The sequence below is a fragment of the Meleagris gallopavo genome, chromosome 2 (assembly GCF_905368555.1).
Source record: "Meleagris gallopavo chromosome 2, MGAL_WU_HG_1.1, whole genome shotgun sequence".
In the NCBI taxonomy this organism is placed as follows: domain Eukaryota; kingdom Metazoa; phylum Chordata; class Aves; order Galliformes; family Phasianidae; genus Meleagris; species Meleagris gallopavo.
Window position 1 is genome coordinate 49749051 of NC_139405.1, and position 16843 is coordinate 49765893.

A 16843-nucleotide genomic window follows, 5' to 3' on the forward strand; every position below is an offset into this window, starting at 1 on the left:
GTCTTTGATCTGGCTAGAGTAGAGCTCTACTTTCTGAGTGATTTGGTTTGGTTTCTTTTTCAGGTATTACTCTTCAGTGTGGTATGACCCTCCTCTACAATATTAGTAAAATACTTTTCTTTTGGTAGTCACTAAGGAGTGAAGAGAATAAGCAGCCTGAGAAGTAAAGGAAATTTATCTCCACTCTCTTCGCTGCTGTAATTACTGTTTTGCAGATGGGTGAAATTCCATCTTTGTTTTGGAAAGATTTAATATGAAATAATGGATAAACTATTAGCAAATGTAGCATTGCATAGCAGTGGTTGTAGGATGAAGCTGTTGCAGAGGTGTGTGCAGGAAGGCCTATCTTGCTGTTTTGTGGGGAGGGGCAGCTGGATTCAATGACTTTCTGAATTTCATCCCTGGCTATAGATATGTATGTACATATGTTGCTCTGAAAGACTGTATTTACAAAAGCTTATAAAGAGACCAACTCACAAAAGTGCACAGAAAATGGACAGAGATATATATGTAGGTTACCCTGCATGTAATGCCTCCTATTTATTTCCATGGAAGCTACTATAGATACAAAGAACACAGTAGCACTACTTGATAGAGCACATTCTCAGCTACAAAACAATATTTTTCAGCATAGTCACCACTGTTAGATGTGCATTTTCACCAGTGGTGACCCAAATCCTGCATGTTGCGTTTGTAAATATCTGTTCCGGCAGAGGTGACCCACTGTTGTCACTGCTGAAATGCACTGCCCACTGCCTCACTGCGCTCACATCCACTGTTTGGTCTCTGTCAACATTCAGCAATCATTGATGAATGTCAATGGGTGCAGAGTTTTTACATGGAGGAATTCAATGACACACCTTTGCTTCAATCTGTACTTCCATGTCAGATGCCATTTTGTCAGACTGCCCCTCTGCTGCTCTTTAGGAAGAAATGACAATAAAAGTCTTTTTCCTGTCCCAAGATACTGAGTGACTCATTTATCCAGATGGGTGCAATATGAATTGTGTCTGTGAACTGGGGACTGGGATGCTAAGAGTTTGGTGTTATTTGTAATGTGGTTAAAAAGCTGATCATATAAAACAGCAACAGAAGTTTCTTTTACATTCAGAGTTCCTTACGTCAGCTTGCAGAGATGTTTCAATCTAGGCAGAAGATGTTGTATAGGGGAAAATTCTGAATTTCTTATTGCTGTAGATAGTTGTGTCATAAGGAGCTGATGTTTCTGTATGGTGTAAGAACTATTACTAAATCAAATCCATTTTAAAGACCTACTCACTGAGAGAACACCTTCCTCTTTGTGAATCTTTACTTTTGCGTTACCTTAAATAAGTGCAATTAATTAGGTGAACTTCAGGAGGCTTCGTCCTTCCCTCCTTCCTCTTGTTACTTCCTTCTTGTTACTTGTTCTTACTCTGAGTTGGTATGTTGTCATTTCTGGCACTGCTTTCAGCTAATTCTACGCTGGTTTTGATTTTATTACATTGAGCTCTCTTTGTAGCGAATGTGTATTTGAAAAAGAAACTATTTTTCTTCTCGCCTCCAAAGGATGCTGTTAGCACTGTATTTATGATAGGACGGCAGAGGAGCCAGGGCCTGTCTCTAAGTTCCTCTACCAGCATAGCCTTTGCTGGTCCTTGTCTTTCATAGACAGCAGCCCTGAGGCATGCTCGGGTGGGGGTTCTATTAGGTATATCACCTACAGGGATGGCTGCATAGCAGATAAGACTTGTCCTTCCCTGTTAACTTTTTGTAATCTCCAAAGCAGTACTCACTGGTTCCACATCCCACATTCTGGAAACCCCTGTTCTGTGTGATCTGCTCTGAATGTATTTACTTCCTGGCTTTCCCAAGCTCCCAGTTCAGAGTTTACCTAGAACCAACCTAGCAGTGATACTGAACATGTAGAGATTACTTTCTAGCACCTTTCTTCAACTTATCTGTTTGCATAATTTATAATGTAATGAATTTACAACTGTCTCAGTGTCTTAATAGATTTTTCACTAACTTGGAAGAGAATGTTTATGATCTGAAAAAAAGATCATTACTGCTAAATTACTGCTAAAAGTACCACATTGTGTGTTAACTGTTAAGATCTCATTCCTAATGTATGTCTCTGTTACCAAAAGTAGCTCTTTTACTTAGCACTCCCAACAAAACTAGTCTTGTCCCTGAATCAGGCTTCCTGGCCTTAATTTGTCCCAGTGACCCAAACTCAATAATTTATGGCCGTAACTCTTTGGGCTTCCTGCATTTTGTTCCTTTCTAATTCTCTGCTGTATTTTCCTTCTTCTCTCTTCTTTACAGGGATCCAATTAGTCTGAATACATTTTTTTGGGTGGTTTCTCCTTGTCTTTCTCCCATTCTTTCTCATGCTCACACAAAACCCAGATATCCTTGCCTCACATTTGCTTGTACTGAGAATAACAGCCTGCCTTCTGCCTCTCCTTTAATGGTTTTCCTAGAAATTCACTAAGAGGTGTTTAAATTGTGAGGAGAGAGAGATAAGTGTTTTGGAAGCCCTTGATGCTCAAGCCTGCAGTGCAGACAAGCAGCAATAACTGAGTGGGTCACACAGGGTGCAATTTCATGTATGCTTGTTTGTTTTGGCGTGCCCTCCTTCAGGCGGTATCTCTTATCTCTTTGTGGAGTCTATTCTTGCTGCTGTTAGCCTTTGTTACCCATTCCCACTCTCACTGCTGTCTGCTGCATGTGCTTTTTCCCGTTTGCTTTAGAACAGATTTCAAAAGGGCCGGATTGTCTGTACAGGATGGACCTAAGTCCTTGAGCTGTCTTTGGGCAGTCCTCTCATGTGGGTGTGCAAATGAAGATTGTAGCATCTAGTCTGCAGGCTGTAAATAGACCAGGTCATACTGAGTTTTGAAGTTGTTGTTTTTTTTATTTGTGAGCTTCCTCCATCTAGCCCTCAAGAATATAAATCTTTCAGAACAATTATCATAGTTTAAAAGGCTTAGGCAAATAGCAGCTGGTATTGGTTCGTGGTCTCCAATTGTTTCCAGACATCCCTGATTTTGATAAGACTACAAGACAATCTCAGAAATTCCCTGCCTACAGCTTTTGCTAATGCCATTAAAAGTAACAGCATGATTACCGATGCTTTTGGAGCTGATTAGCTAGCATCCTGAATGACTGATAAACACTTTAATTTAATTATTTCTTCAGAACATCCTTGTGTTGTACCTTACTCCCCCTTCTTAGATTATTTTAAAATACAACTCACTTGAAATGAGTAATGAGGATTCTGAAGAAAGCCTCAGAAACACAACTGTGTTCAGCTTGTGTTCAGTGGGAACAGTCCAGCAGCAAGAACAAGCCTTGCTCTATTTTCTTGAGGTGTTGACTCTGTACTCATGGAGATATCATTCAAGAGGGAAAGACTTTGCTTGAACTTGTAGGTTTTGCTTTGTGAAAAGCTGGCAACCGTGTTCTCATTCTAATTTGATGTTGACATGGAGGAAGAACTGGTCACAAAGGCTCTTTCTGGTATCATCCATGTGTAAGATATAGGCATGCAGTAAAATACTGGATGAAGAGTATCTGAGAGAAGAAAAGAGTGCAGAATAAAGGACAATGTTCAAAAAAATCCAAGAAAAAATGATTTTTCTTTATGGGACACAAAGGAGGCACATTTTGAACATGTAGCACGAGATTGGAGGAGGTGTTTTCATTATATATGAGGGCTACACTGAAATTAATGCCTCCTATTTTATTCTGTTGGTCCATGACGTCAGAGGCAGATTTTGGTGGTATGGCAGTAGAGACTGAACCTTCCCACCAATATTCCATTACATTTTGATGCCTTGCAGTGAAAGGGAAAGTCTGACAAAATGGTGTCTGACATGGGAAGTGTGGATGAAGAAAAGGTATGTCACTGAATTCTTCCATGTAGAAAACATTGTACTCATTGACATTCATTAGTGATTGCTAAACATTGATGGAGATGTGAGCACAATGAGGTGGTGGGTGGTGTGTTTCAGCAGTAGTAACAGTGATGTAGAAGACAAGCCACATTTTGAATGGCCATGCAGATTTTCATGAGCATGACATGCAGGCTTTTGGTCATCACTCTTGAAAATGCACATCTAATGGTAGTGACTGTGCTGAAAAAATATTGTTTTGTATCTGTTCTATCAAACAGTGTCATTGTTCTCTTTGTATCTATTGTAGTTTCCATGGAAATAAACAGGAAGTATAACATTCAGAGTGATCTATGTATATATTTCAGTCCATTTTCTCTGGACTATTATGAGTTTGTCCTGTTACTGCCTTCCCTTTCCTTCCTTTGCCCTTAGTGCCTAATGCTTCCACAACTATAGCTGTAGCTGATGCCACAGTTTTTGAGTGAATGTGTAAGAAAGCCAGAATAGGTAATGTCTCTATCAGTTGTAGTGATTCTGTGGTACTTGGCAACATTATAAGAAAATTGAACTGATTTTGCTTCTAGAGGAAACTATCAGTCATACAGTTCACCTGATATTTTTATGGTGTTTATCAGCTTGTTTTCTAAGTCATAAAACTGCTTATTCCAACACTGATTAATTTCAATTTAAGGTGATAATTTTCTTTACACTCAGAAACAGGCAAGGCATGTCAGTGAAATGTATGAAGGCAATACATATGCAAGAGGAAAATGTGATAAACTTTTTCCACAACTCTAAACCACCTGTTTAAAAACAAGCTTACAGTGATCTGAACTGACATTTGAAGAAAAGCATTGTCAGGGGGTTTTAACAACCTTCAGTTGATGTACATGAAGTTACTGTACATTAACCTAATGTAGACATCTTTTCTGTCTTCTCGTGTGTGAATGTGTCTACTATATTAAACACAGCTGTCTTCTTACTTGTACTATTTATTCATGTTAATGTATATTATACACCATGGGGCAGATTTGAGCTGCAACTACTGATGTGTAAACAGAAAAAATTAAAAGCACTTTAGTATAGTATTTAAGTATCTGTGTTTGTGTAGATGAGTGTGCATCTATGGAAAATACTTCTGTCATGAGTCTTGATTCTGGATTTTACTCATCTAGTATATATTTGAGTCTTTTCACTTTCCTAATTTTATATTAAAATTAGATTTAGTTATCTGATGCATCTGCATCTGTCTGTATTAAATATGTTTTAAAATTTTACCAGGGTATGTATACATTCTTACATGTGGTCCAGTAATTTGTACAGAGTATATATAAACTTATTTTTGCATTATCGCTGAGCATAGGCATGTCTTAAACTATTAGTCAAACAAAGAACTATGCATGTTCCCATTGCCAGTATTGTCTCCTGTGTACAGATAGAGAGGCTGTAGGAAGATGGTAAAGCATGAGCAGAACTTGTCAGTGCAGCTACTTCACTTAGTGTAGTGAATTAGTGTAGCTATGCAGTCTCGCTTTCAGCCAGGCAGCTATACAATCTAAACTCATAAAATGAAGGAAACAAATCTAATCTCCAAAAAGAAAAAAGGAAAGGAAAAAAAAAAAAAAAAAAGCCTTCATGAACCACAAGGTTATGTTTTTATGTAACTGCTTTTGTGGCTATCAAACTACCCAAAGTTCATGGTATGTTCATCTTGTCAGTATGCATTTAAGACCACCAGCTTTGTTTTATTTCAAGTCATCTTTTGGGTTGATGAAACACAATATGACTGAATGTGTTTTGGCAGGGAATAACTAATCTAATCCATATAGCACCAGATGAAAGTAATTTACTGTGGGATTGTGGAAGAGCTCAAATTTTCAGTGCAGCCCACAAAGACATTTTTTCCCCTTTTAATTGTCCCTTTTTATATCTAAACAGATCCAGCAATGGGAACAGAACCTGGAAAAATTTAACATGGACCTTTTCCGAATGCGATGTTACCTAGCCAGTTTGCAAGGTGGGGAGCTTCCGAATCCGAAGAGCCTTTTGGCTGCTGCCAGTCGTCCTTCAAAATTGGCACTGGGAAGGCTCGGCATTTTCTCGGTGTCATCTTTCCATGCACTGGTAAGTCAAATGTACTTTTCATGGGTGTGTCACACAAAAGCCGTCATTATGATGTATTTACATGTGGAATTGTGCTAGGATAAGTAATGGTTGCACCCCCATGCATTGTTCAGATGGCCTTGTTTCCTTGTTTCTGCCTCTTCCTTGGCTGCAACAAATGTTGTTTCAAAGAGACAGACTTTGAACCCATGAGGATATATCACCATGATTTTTTTTGGTCTCTGAGGACTTTGGAATTGGCCACTTCTGACCCATATCTAAAGAAATAAAACCAGACGTAAATGTAAACAAGTAATAGTGTTGAAATTCTGTCACTGCAATTTTGACGCGTTGAGTTTGAAGATTAAAGTGTATATGACATAAACCACTGGTTGTTACTTTTAACAAGTGATTCTGGTACCTCCAGGTTGAGCTAATCTTTTGTGGAGGTCCCAGAAGATCCCACAATTTTTTCATTTTTTGGAAAAGGTACCCTCCTGAAGGGAAAGTATTTTTAGAGTCAACAGAAATAATAGGCAATCCAAATTTGCAAGTCACTCTTAAAAATGATGGTTTATGTTTGCAAAGAAGAATGAGGAAGCTCCTCTGCTGTAAGCTGTTGTCACCTTGTTGGCTTCAAGTAAACTATGACAATAGCAGGCATACTTCTTCTTTTTAACCTTTACTGGTCTGTGAAGCTGATCTCTACAGCAAGAAATAGAGCATGTTTTCTGCATGAGAAGCCAGACTGAATAGTAGCCTTGAAAGACTCAACAGAGAATCTGTTTCTCTCAGCCACTATTTTTATCTCTGTATTTTATGTCATTGCTTGTCAAGAACATAAGAGTATAGCACTTTTATCTCCTATGTTTGCCAACTTTAAGTCTTTCTTCCTCTAGCAATTTTATATCTGGATAATAGATTATCATTCTTTTTCAGAGTCTTTTCATTAACTACTTCTGTTGTACAGAGCAACATTTTCCAGTTCCTTCCCGTCTATGATCTTCTAATTTTGCCTTATGAAAAAAATTATGCTGTCACACCATTTGAATACCAAAAGAAGCATCATGGCATATTGCATTGAGATAAACTGAAGAAACTTTTATTTGTTATCTCAGGTTGTAATAACTATCAGTATTTTGCTCTTATGAAAGTGCTATGAAGAAGTCCTGTCTGTGTTTAAATAGATCTGCTCCAGGGATGAAGCTGCTCTCAGGAAGCGTACCCTGTCTCTGTCTCAAAGAGTCCGAAACAAGAAGGGTCTGTTTTCTTCACTAAAAGGACTGGACACACTGGCAAGAAAAGGAAAAGAAAAGCGACCTTCCATAACACAGGTAAATCTTACTTGCTGAGGATTTAGGATACTGGAAGCAGAGAAGGGCTTGTTTCTACTGGGGCTTATCCTGCCTAATGCTGTCGGTGTATGGGGAAGGAGACATCTGTCCATTAGACTTGCCTTTGCAATTTCAATAGATATTATAGATTTGTAATGAGAGCATCAGTTGTGAAGAGGCATTGGTATATGTCTGATTGTGGATTCCTTTGTGTTAAATAAGGTTGATGAATGAGAGACTTTGACCCTGTGGATTAGTTTATCTGCAGTATAAGACAATCTCTTGAATTTGTAAGAAAACTTACCTTCTGGCCATCTTGCAAATTGTTTTGAAGTAGGATTTCTTTGGAGAAAACCTATATGCAAATCCTTAATTCAGTGTTGTGCTGACACGTACCTCGGACTCTGAAGTACAATTGCAATTTAATACAGAATAACATTGGTGAATCTTCATGGAAAAAAAAATGGAGTGATTGATCCAAAGATAGCGGCCTTTGGCATTGCCTCTCACAGGAAGTATACAAAGCAAACCTATCCATATTTATACTGTTGTAGTCCCAGAGCTGATGAAACAGATTCAGTACTGCAAAATAACACATCAGGATTTTCTGGTCTGGTTATTTATATTTTTAATAGGTAAATATTTATCTGTGTGTAGCATTGGGATGAAGCTTCTTTGGATGACTGTTAGGCATTTTTTGCATATCAGTTGAGATGTGTTACATGGTGACACTGAATAAGAATAAAAGCTCAAATCTGTCTTTTGAAAGAGGGAACTGGTTGAGAGATTTTCTCCACATAGTCTTTTTCATATATTTTTCAGTGTTCTCTGTGACAGGTGAGGCTGGTCTGTGAGTTCTACATCTCTATTTCTTTAAACAGGCCTGAGGGAAGGGTTGCTGTGCCCATTAGCTTCATTTCCAGCTGGGAAATCACTGCCCTAACTGCATGATACATCCTCCTGTATGCTTTATAGTCTGTGAAGGGGATTCTGTGGAGCTCAGGGACAGGGAATCTCATTTCCACGACAAGGCAAAGAGGCTCCTGGTGCCCTCCTAGCTCTTTCCTGAGCAGAGGAGAGAGTCCTGAGCACAGGCAGAGGTGTCCCCAGCATGTCCTCACTCTCTTTGCTCCAAAACTTGCAACCAGCTGGCCCTAAAAAGTGTTCATTTTCATCCAAGAACTCAGATTCTTGTATTTATTTGATTTTTTTTTTTATATGAAACAACATACAATAAAATTAAGGAAATGTAAATCTTGAGTGTTGCATATTTAATAACACTGCACTATGACTCATACCCATAAAAGTGAAGAATTTTTAAAAGCATGAATTAAAAACTGACCCTTGAACCTGGAAAGTAGTTGAAAAGGGAGCCATGTCATTGCTCAGACTAGTGTATATGCAAGTAATTGTAAATCAGAATAGGCCTGGGGCTGCCTTTCTTATCAGCTTTTCAACCCACTGGGAAACTGGGTTAAGCAGGAAAGTCAGGGTTGGTTCTCTCCTAATTGTACTCCGACATCTGTTCCAAAAAATAGGTTAAAAATTTCTTGCACTCATGGATTTAATTAAAGTACATTTGACTAGAGCTAGTATGGTTTTATCTATAGTACTCTAAGTTCAAAATTAGATGGTATGTTCTTGAACATTGTTGCAGCAGAGAAGTTTTAAATTTTATCTTATTTTTATGTTGTTAATAATAATCCAAAATACAGGGTGCAGAGTTTCTATTCCAGGAGGCTTTTGTAAACATTAGTGAAGTGACTCAGTCTTTTAGAAACCAGTTAATAAAACTGAACTGTAGCAGATGGGGGACGTCTAGGCTCACATTATCCTCAGTTTCTTAAATGCTTATCTGCTTTTCTTCAGTCTAAACGATAAACTATTTTGAGAAATCATAAACAATAAAATGCTTTGACTACATCTGCGGGTAAGACAAGAAAGAGGAAGTTCAAAAGTAGTGCCTGTTATACACATTGTCAGAAACTGTATTTCATGTGAAATTTTAGAAAAGAGTTTGCCATTGTCTTGGATTATCCGAAAGGTTTTTCCAAGAACAAAGGAAAAAAAAAAAAAAGGTCAGATGTAAGTCAGATGATATTGTACTGATTGTATTGTTGATTCCAGAGGGAGACTAAAAGTGCAATTTATATTTGTACTTCAGGACAGTAATGTTAGTACCTGCAAATCTCAAGATCTTATGTGAACTGTATAGATCTATCCTAATGTTTATACGCTCTTATCATCAAAATATCTGATCGTATCCTTAGCTATTGATTTTTTATTTGTTTGCATGAATAGTCCTAACATCTTTGTGAGATACTATTAACTGCTACTTCCTAGCCTCTCTGTAGAAACTACTACTTTCTACGCATATGGGAAATGTAGGTTGCAGTTTCTGCTTTCATCAGTTCCAAAGTAGGGCAGTAGTCAGCTGTTTTCATTCCTTGCTAGTGCTGTTGGGGGGCCATGTATGCTGTTCTAGCTAAAGTTATACTGCTATCAACAGTGCCAGGCTCACTGTTCAGGTAGACGAGCTGAAAAAGTGTAGGGGATAAAATTTTCCAAAACTGCAACATTAATTTGAAATTTTTCCTTTAAATCATGATGAGATTTATTGCTAATTGTACCTAATGGTGTACCAAATAGTGAAACTGTAACTTGGAGAAGAGTGCATGATTGGATGGTTATTGACTTTAAAATTACTGCTAAAGAGCAGATAGAAAAAAAAAAAAAAAAAGGATGTGAATGCTTTTATACATGTTTGAATATAAGTGTACACATATTCTGAAGGAGAAAGCTGATTTAAATTTTCCTTATGGAGGGAGAATTCCTATTTCCTCAATGCTACCTCCCATCGAAATAAAACAATCAGAAGTGCAAAACAATCCCTTTTATTTGGGAATTAGATATATTCCTCTAGTTTTTGTTTCTTCAGTTATTCAAAGAATTTGCCTAACACACATAAGCAATTATTTTTTTAATTTGTTTAGCCTGTTTATTTATCTGCATTATTAATAGATTTTTGACTCTGCTGGAGGACATGGATTTGCCGGTGTCCAGAATTCAGCCAACTCTGCTGAGGTAAGAGTAGCCTGTCTCTATTCTGCACCATCTTATTTTTAAATTCCCAAATATATTTCCTGAATATACAAGCATGTTATGAGGCTGGTTCAGAAACCCCACCAAGTTTCGTAAAAGTCAGTGTTAGATGGCAGAACTATAATTCTGCTCACTTTCAATTTCTCAAAATGCTTGGTAGCCTTTAACAAGTAGTAATAATAATAATAATAATAATAACTAGAAAATTCTTTACATCACTAGTCCTTATTGGTATACAATGTTTGTAAGGCCTAAGAGTCAGATTTTGAACTGAGTTTGTTTGAAAGTTTTGCCTTTGTATTGTGGCCAATCCTAAGCTTTATTTTTCCCCTTTGTCTAGTTCAACAGAACCTGTATGATTTGAGTTTTAAGGCAAATGAAATTTAATTTAAGTCCTGTGGGCAGAGAAGTGAGTTAATGTACATGGCCCAGGACATTGGTCACAATCCCTTTTGATTCCTGCAGCCTCTCTGGGAATAGCATCACAATCCGCTGGCTGGAAGCAGAGCAGTACACTCTGAAGTCCATAACCATGCACATGTAGGAGCACTTCATGTTGTCCAACTACTGTGGAACTTATACAGACAGATTTTTCTTCCCTTCATAGGCTTAAACAGATAAGCACCAAGTAAAGAATTAAATATTACGCACCGAGTTTTTGGACTTTGTTTTGTGTATAGAATTGCAATATGTGCCAGATATAAAAAAAAGGGATTGATCTTCCTATCTACTTTCTATCCCTATTCTTCTTTTGTTCCTGAAACAGTTATATTTTTTTAATGTAGTTAAGAGTTAGGAGAAGACTTTGAAGAAAAGAAAGAAAGCATGGCATAGTGCTACTTCTTTTCATCTGAGTAAGTGTACCAGGTGTCAGACAAAAAGTCAAAATCTGCTTTTAGCATAAAATCTTGATTTTGAAAATGATTAACTATAGTGAACAGTTGTAATGGATTTCATGGCAAAGTTTTGGACAAAGTTCAAAATCTTTTGTACATTTTCCTATAGTTGGATTTTTGGGGTATTATTACATGCTATTATTACGTGGTTTCTTTTCCCACCAAAGGTATTCATGTGATGGCTAGGTAATGTAAAAATGTGTAATTATGCATAAGCTGTGTCACTGAGAGGTATCTCCAACTGACAGCAACTAATACTTAATGCTGGTTTTTGCCTCTTGAAAGTATCTTCACTTTTTGTGTGTCTTTTGAAGCAATGTACTGAAACAACTGAATTCTCTTTGTTACTTGACCTCTTGCCTGTTATTTCCTGGAGTGGGAAAATATTCATGCTAAGTCACCCCTCTCTTTTCCAAATAAATTATATGAGGTTTCTATGGGACATGATCTCCTGTAGAGAAAACTCACACATTCCTACAAAATGTACCATTGACTATGGTGTCAGGTTGCCTCAGTTTCACACCTCAGAAATAGCAAAAAAAATCAAGTCCTCTTAAATCTTGGGGATATTTGATCTCTCCTAAAACTGGTATGAAGTAAAATCTCTTGGGTGCAACTCCTGAAGGTTCTTCCCAAAGGGATGATGTGTTGGTCCCTCATTTTTGCCACTGGCCCCATTGAGAGATCGACAGCATCACTTGATGCAGCCAGGTTCGCTTGAGTTTTGTGTTCCCTAGCATCTCTTCCTCCTCTTGAACCCCTCTGAGGAGAGACAGACCGGTCTTGGAGGTGGCACAAGGCAGGAAGAATGACATTCAATTCCCATGATGCTGAGTCTGGAAAGGGTCAAGGTCTGTCTCTGCTCTATCTGGGCAGAAGCAACTAGCATATGATCAACATTGCTGCAGGTTTTGGACAGGCTAATTACAAAGTTAAATGGGGCTGTTTCAGGATTCAAAAAATACTCCAACTTAGTTGTTGAAGTGGAGCTCTGGATCTCAACTTTATTTCTAGAAAAACATTACCATCTGAACTGTATTTCAAAAACCTTTTTTTAATGGGAATTAAATACAGTGTGGGCATTTTTAAGATCCTGACATTTTCATGAATCACACGACAACTCAGAAATGATTCATCGTAGCTCTGAAAACCGTTACTTTGGCACTAGCCCATTTTCATAAGCTAATTTAAATAAAAAACAAAACAGGATAAAAACTTTTATAAAATGCTACCCAAGGAATGCAGTAAATTACAAACAGCAAACTCTGCCTGGAAGGCTATATTTTCCCTGAAAGAGATGATAAAAATGGAGACAAGCAGTGGAGGAAATTATGAAGTAACCTACTGGTCCTGCAGCAACCCTATGGCCACAATGTGTGACAGTCTGCAAGTCCTGGCATATATTTCTGGAAAATTGGAAGGGTTGTTTTAAATTTATGTGGCAATGAATGAATGAACTATTGTAGTATTAGTCACATTAGCGGGCATAACAGGAAAAAAATTTCTTCATGTCAGATTTTCTGAGATGGAAAATGTGGATGAAGCAACAGTATATTGACTGCAGTTAAGGAACATATTTTTGTTTAATAACAGAGGCAAGTTTATCTTGTGGCTTATGTTTGAGCACTAGTGTACATGGAAAGAAAGGGGAAACATCTCACATTGGAGGAAGAACTTTGTCTTGTCATGTTACCAGAAGAAGGTGGCCTTACTTAAACCTATTTGGTTTTCTTTTTTTTTTGGTCTTTTAACCTGTTGCAAAAATGAGATTCATTTTTGTTGAACAGATATAAAGAGTTATTGCAGGACAATAAACCATTTTGATAATTACAAATCTCTGAATTGGTGGGAGCATCTAAGTGTAGCTCAAAGGAAGCTGCTGGAGAATTCAGTCTGATCATTTCCATCTCGACTCTTGCAGTATGCTTGCCTTGCCCTTTCTCCTTCCTGCTACATATGCTATGGAAGATCATCATTTGCTCCCAGGCACTTGATTGACTGGTTTCTGAGAGGACCACAGATCCACTGGAATTATCTTTTTCAAGTACAGCAGTTTTACAAGCAGTCTGGAGCGGCAGCCACTGAAGTGAAACCCCACCAGTGTAGATTTCATCGCTCCGTTAATTGCAGTGGCATAACAGAACTGCTGTTATGTATAATAGTTCTATTTTAGTAGGATTTCCATGAACCTATGCTGATCAATATTTCATTTTCAACTAGTTATAAAGGAAGTTGAGCAATCAGTATAAGATTCTTGAATGTTCTTGATTCATTAAAATAATTCTGCCAAAACCAGCACTACTCTAGCATAAAAATTATTATTGCGGTTCATCTGCAACCTGAATTAGTGCACTGTTTAATAATACATTAATAGGACTATTTATTACATCTTTTTTACAGCCATAGTTGTTATTTAGAAAAACAAAATAATATTGGTCTCTTTGTTGCTATTGATAGATTGTTGTCAATAACTTTGATGCCTGCAGCAAGGGAAGCAGTCCCTGTGCAGTGATTTTACTGCAGCTTTTAATTGCAGTAGACCACTGGGCTTCTGTCCCTGTAGAGTCAAGAGGAAGAATTGCATAATCAAGAAGCTTTTTATAGGTGGCAAAAACACCCCAACACAAACCAACAGGGACTAAAAACAAACTAATGAAGAAAAAGTCAGAAGTTAGGCACTCTAACATAGTTCAGACTATCTTAAGATCTATCTTGGGTCACGGTTTGCTGCTTTCCTGGGTTACTGTCACTTTCCTTTGGCTGTAAGAGGGAATCCAGGGAGCACCTCTTTGTAAAAGAAATGCCTTGATGAGGGCAGTGAAGTGATGCACTGAATAGGCAGACCCTAACAGAGAAATGAAATTTCAGATTTAGAAGTGCTCGCAGTGTTTTTCTTCTTGTGAGGCTTCCTTTGAAATGTCTAGCCTGAAGTGCAGTGCAGAACAGTGTCAAAATGAAGGGTGAGAAAACAACAGGGATTTTAGTTAGAATGGATGTTGTATTGGATCAAGCTGAGTGGGTTTGGAATGAGTGTGAATATGAACAAGATTGATAAACAAGCAAATACTCTGCTACCTATGAATTAATGTGATTTCAAGCAGTAAATAGGGGGTAACACTTTATTTCTGCTTTAGTCTGCTTTTATAATATGTTATGGCAAGCCTTGCTCCATAGTGCTCTCTGCTGGAAGTTTACTATATCATCATCTTTTTTCTGTCAAAATTACAGTCATTATGTTTTTTCAGATTTGTTAATTAGGTAAAATTGTTGTAGTCAGCTCTTCTTGAGAAATGTTTCCTACTGTGGTACAATTGCAGGTAGTTACATATTTTCAGTTATAGTTAAATCAACAGATAATATGAGAAAAAGGCGTAAAAGCCCATAATGGGAATTCAGTGGAAGTTCATTCCATTATCAAGTAAATCAAGTCATTAACAGTGAATGAGAATCGGTAACACAACTTTGTCCCTTATTTGCCATGGGAGTATACACAGTACAATGTCTAAAGATATGGTGGTATATATGCACTGGAAACTGCCAATGTAAAGGTACATTCTTTAGTATTATTTTTGCAACATTCACATATGATTTGCATTTTTCCCTGGCTTCCAGCAGCAAGTTGATGAATTTTTGAATGTCTACTGCTCAGTACCGGACAGCATCCAGAAGGAGAATGCTTGGGAAACACAAACATATGTTCACTTCTGTGACGGTCAAGGAGTAGCTTTAACTCTGAAACCAGAACACAGGGTGGAAGATGTTCTGTCTCTGGCATGCAAGGTATTCATTTGTCATATACTTCAGAAGGAACATAATGTATTTGAGGACACCCCTGTCTCTGCATCAAGGCACATTTTGAGTGGTTGCAGTGTTTCTTTTAGTAGCAGTATTTATGTATTGTAGCCAAAGTAGCAAGGCTATGGAAAACTTTTCTAGAAGCGTTGATCAAGACAGAGAACACTGAGTCCTTAATGAGTGATGACAATTTGCCAGGTAATCAGACTCTGAGAGATCTCCCCATGTGTCCACTTCAAGTTGTCATTGCAGCAAACAGTTGTTCTGCACAGATTAGTCACAAAGAAGTAATGAGGACTAGTTGACTTAACAAATGGGGATAAGACATTTCAGACTGCTATGACAAATGCTTATCAGATATGTGTGTTTCTTAAAGGGCTCTATTTTGCTTTTAACTAGATATTAGTCCTACCTGAGAATTTCCAAGAGTGCATTCTGTTCTGACAGTCAGTGCCATAAAGCTGAGAGATTGCAGTATATTGTGGGACAGAAAATTGAATCACAACTTACCTAGCTCCTCTGTCTTTATCTGTGTCGGTAGTTGAATTTAGCTCCGATTTCATGATTCAAATCAAATTATGCAAACAAGGTCTTTGAAAGAGATAACATTTTATACTCAAATCATGTTTTCCTGTTTGCTAACAAGTGGTAAATATATTTTATTTAATTAACAAGTAAGGAGTTAAAATGGGAAAAAAAAAAAGTTTTCCATCTGTAGTTTTTGGCATAGATTAGTGTGAAATCTCAGGTAAGCTCATTCAGCTGGCTGGAATTTGGGGCTTTTAATAAAGTAAAGGCTCTACTTTAGTGACTCCTACCGCGTGATAATTTTGTGAACTAAATATATATATAAAGAAAGAAATTATGAAATCATACAAGTTTCTGAAAATCTGAGATGGACTACGTATTTTAAATCAAAATGAGCACACTCTTTTAGACAAGTCACAGTATGTCTACAATGCATCACCGGGGAGAAATTATCTTCTCATTGCTTTTGCTGGTGGATACTGAATCCTGGAGAAACAGTTTATGGCCTAGTTTACTTCTCAGAAATACATTGTATGGCTCAGGCTGAAGGAATTTTAAGAGATATTCTTTCACCAGCAGATGGCACAGTATAGCTGAAACATTTGGACATTGTTAAGATAACACTTAAGAAATATATCTGAATGATGAAATAAAATTTATAAACATGAAATTAAATTGAAAATGAAATTCTTTACCTCTCTTAATCCATCATTCAAAATATTTGTATTTCTAAAGCTGGCTTTTAATTTTTCAATGTCTGTATCAGATGAAAATTTAGTTTTAAATTATTTGATTTTTTTCTAAAACTTTTTTCCGTTTTATTTTTTCTTCCTCTTCCGTGTGCAGAGCTTTTCATAAGCATTCTCTAAAGCTGGCTACTTTCTGCTCATCTATCCTGGTTCTTATATTTTCATTCTGCTGGGGTGATTGCAAGGAGTCTTTCTTCTAAACAGAACATATTGAATGCTGTGTGTATAAGGATACAATTCAAAGGGGCTTTTTTTCATCATTCATGTGTTATGGGTTTTATAATTTTCTCATTTCTGTTTTCCATCTGATGTTTTGAGTAGCACAGATAGAAATAAAATGTGCACTTAAATACAGTTATTTAGGATATAGTACACTTGTAACTCATAAACTGCTATACATAATAAAATGGTCAGGTAGTTACTAGTTATTCAGTAGATTTTGTTTTCATAAGCTG

The 16843-nt window shown here is 37.2% G+C and overlaps 1 protein-coding gene across 2 annotated transcripts in view; it reads left to right on the plus strand.

Moving 5' to 3' along the window:
- The window catches only part of TIAM2 (TIAM Rac1 associated GEF 2), an 86253-nt gene that overhangs the window by 18899 nt on the left and 50511 nt on the right, over positions 1-16843 (plus strand). Inside the window, exons 6-9 of one of the 2 annotated variants that reach the window (XM_085217066.1) lie at positions 5820-6005; positions 7172-7318; positions 10340-10402; positions 14929-15096. In XM_085217066.1, coding sequence (XP_085073192.1) covers positions 5820-6005; positions 7172-7318; positions 10340-10402; positions 14929-15096 — 564 coding nt within the window. The remainder of the gene's footprint in view (positions 1-5819; positions 6006-7171; positions 7319-10339; positions 10403-14928; positions 15097-16843) is intronic. The other variant, XM_085217067.1, reaches the window with a different exon arrangement.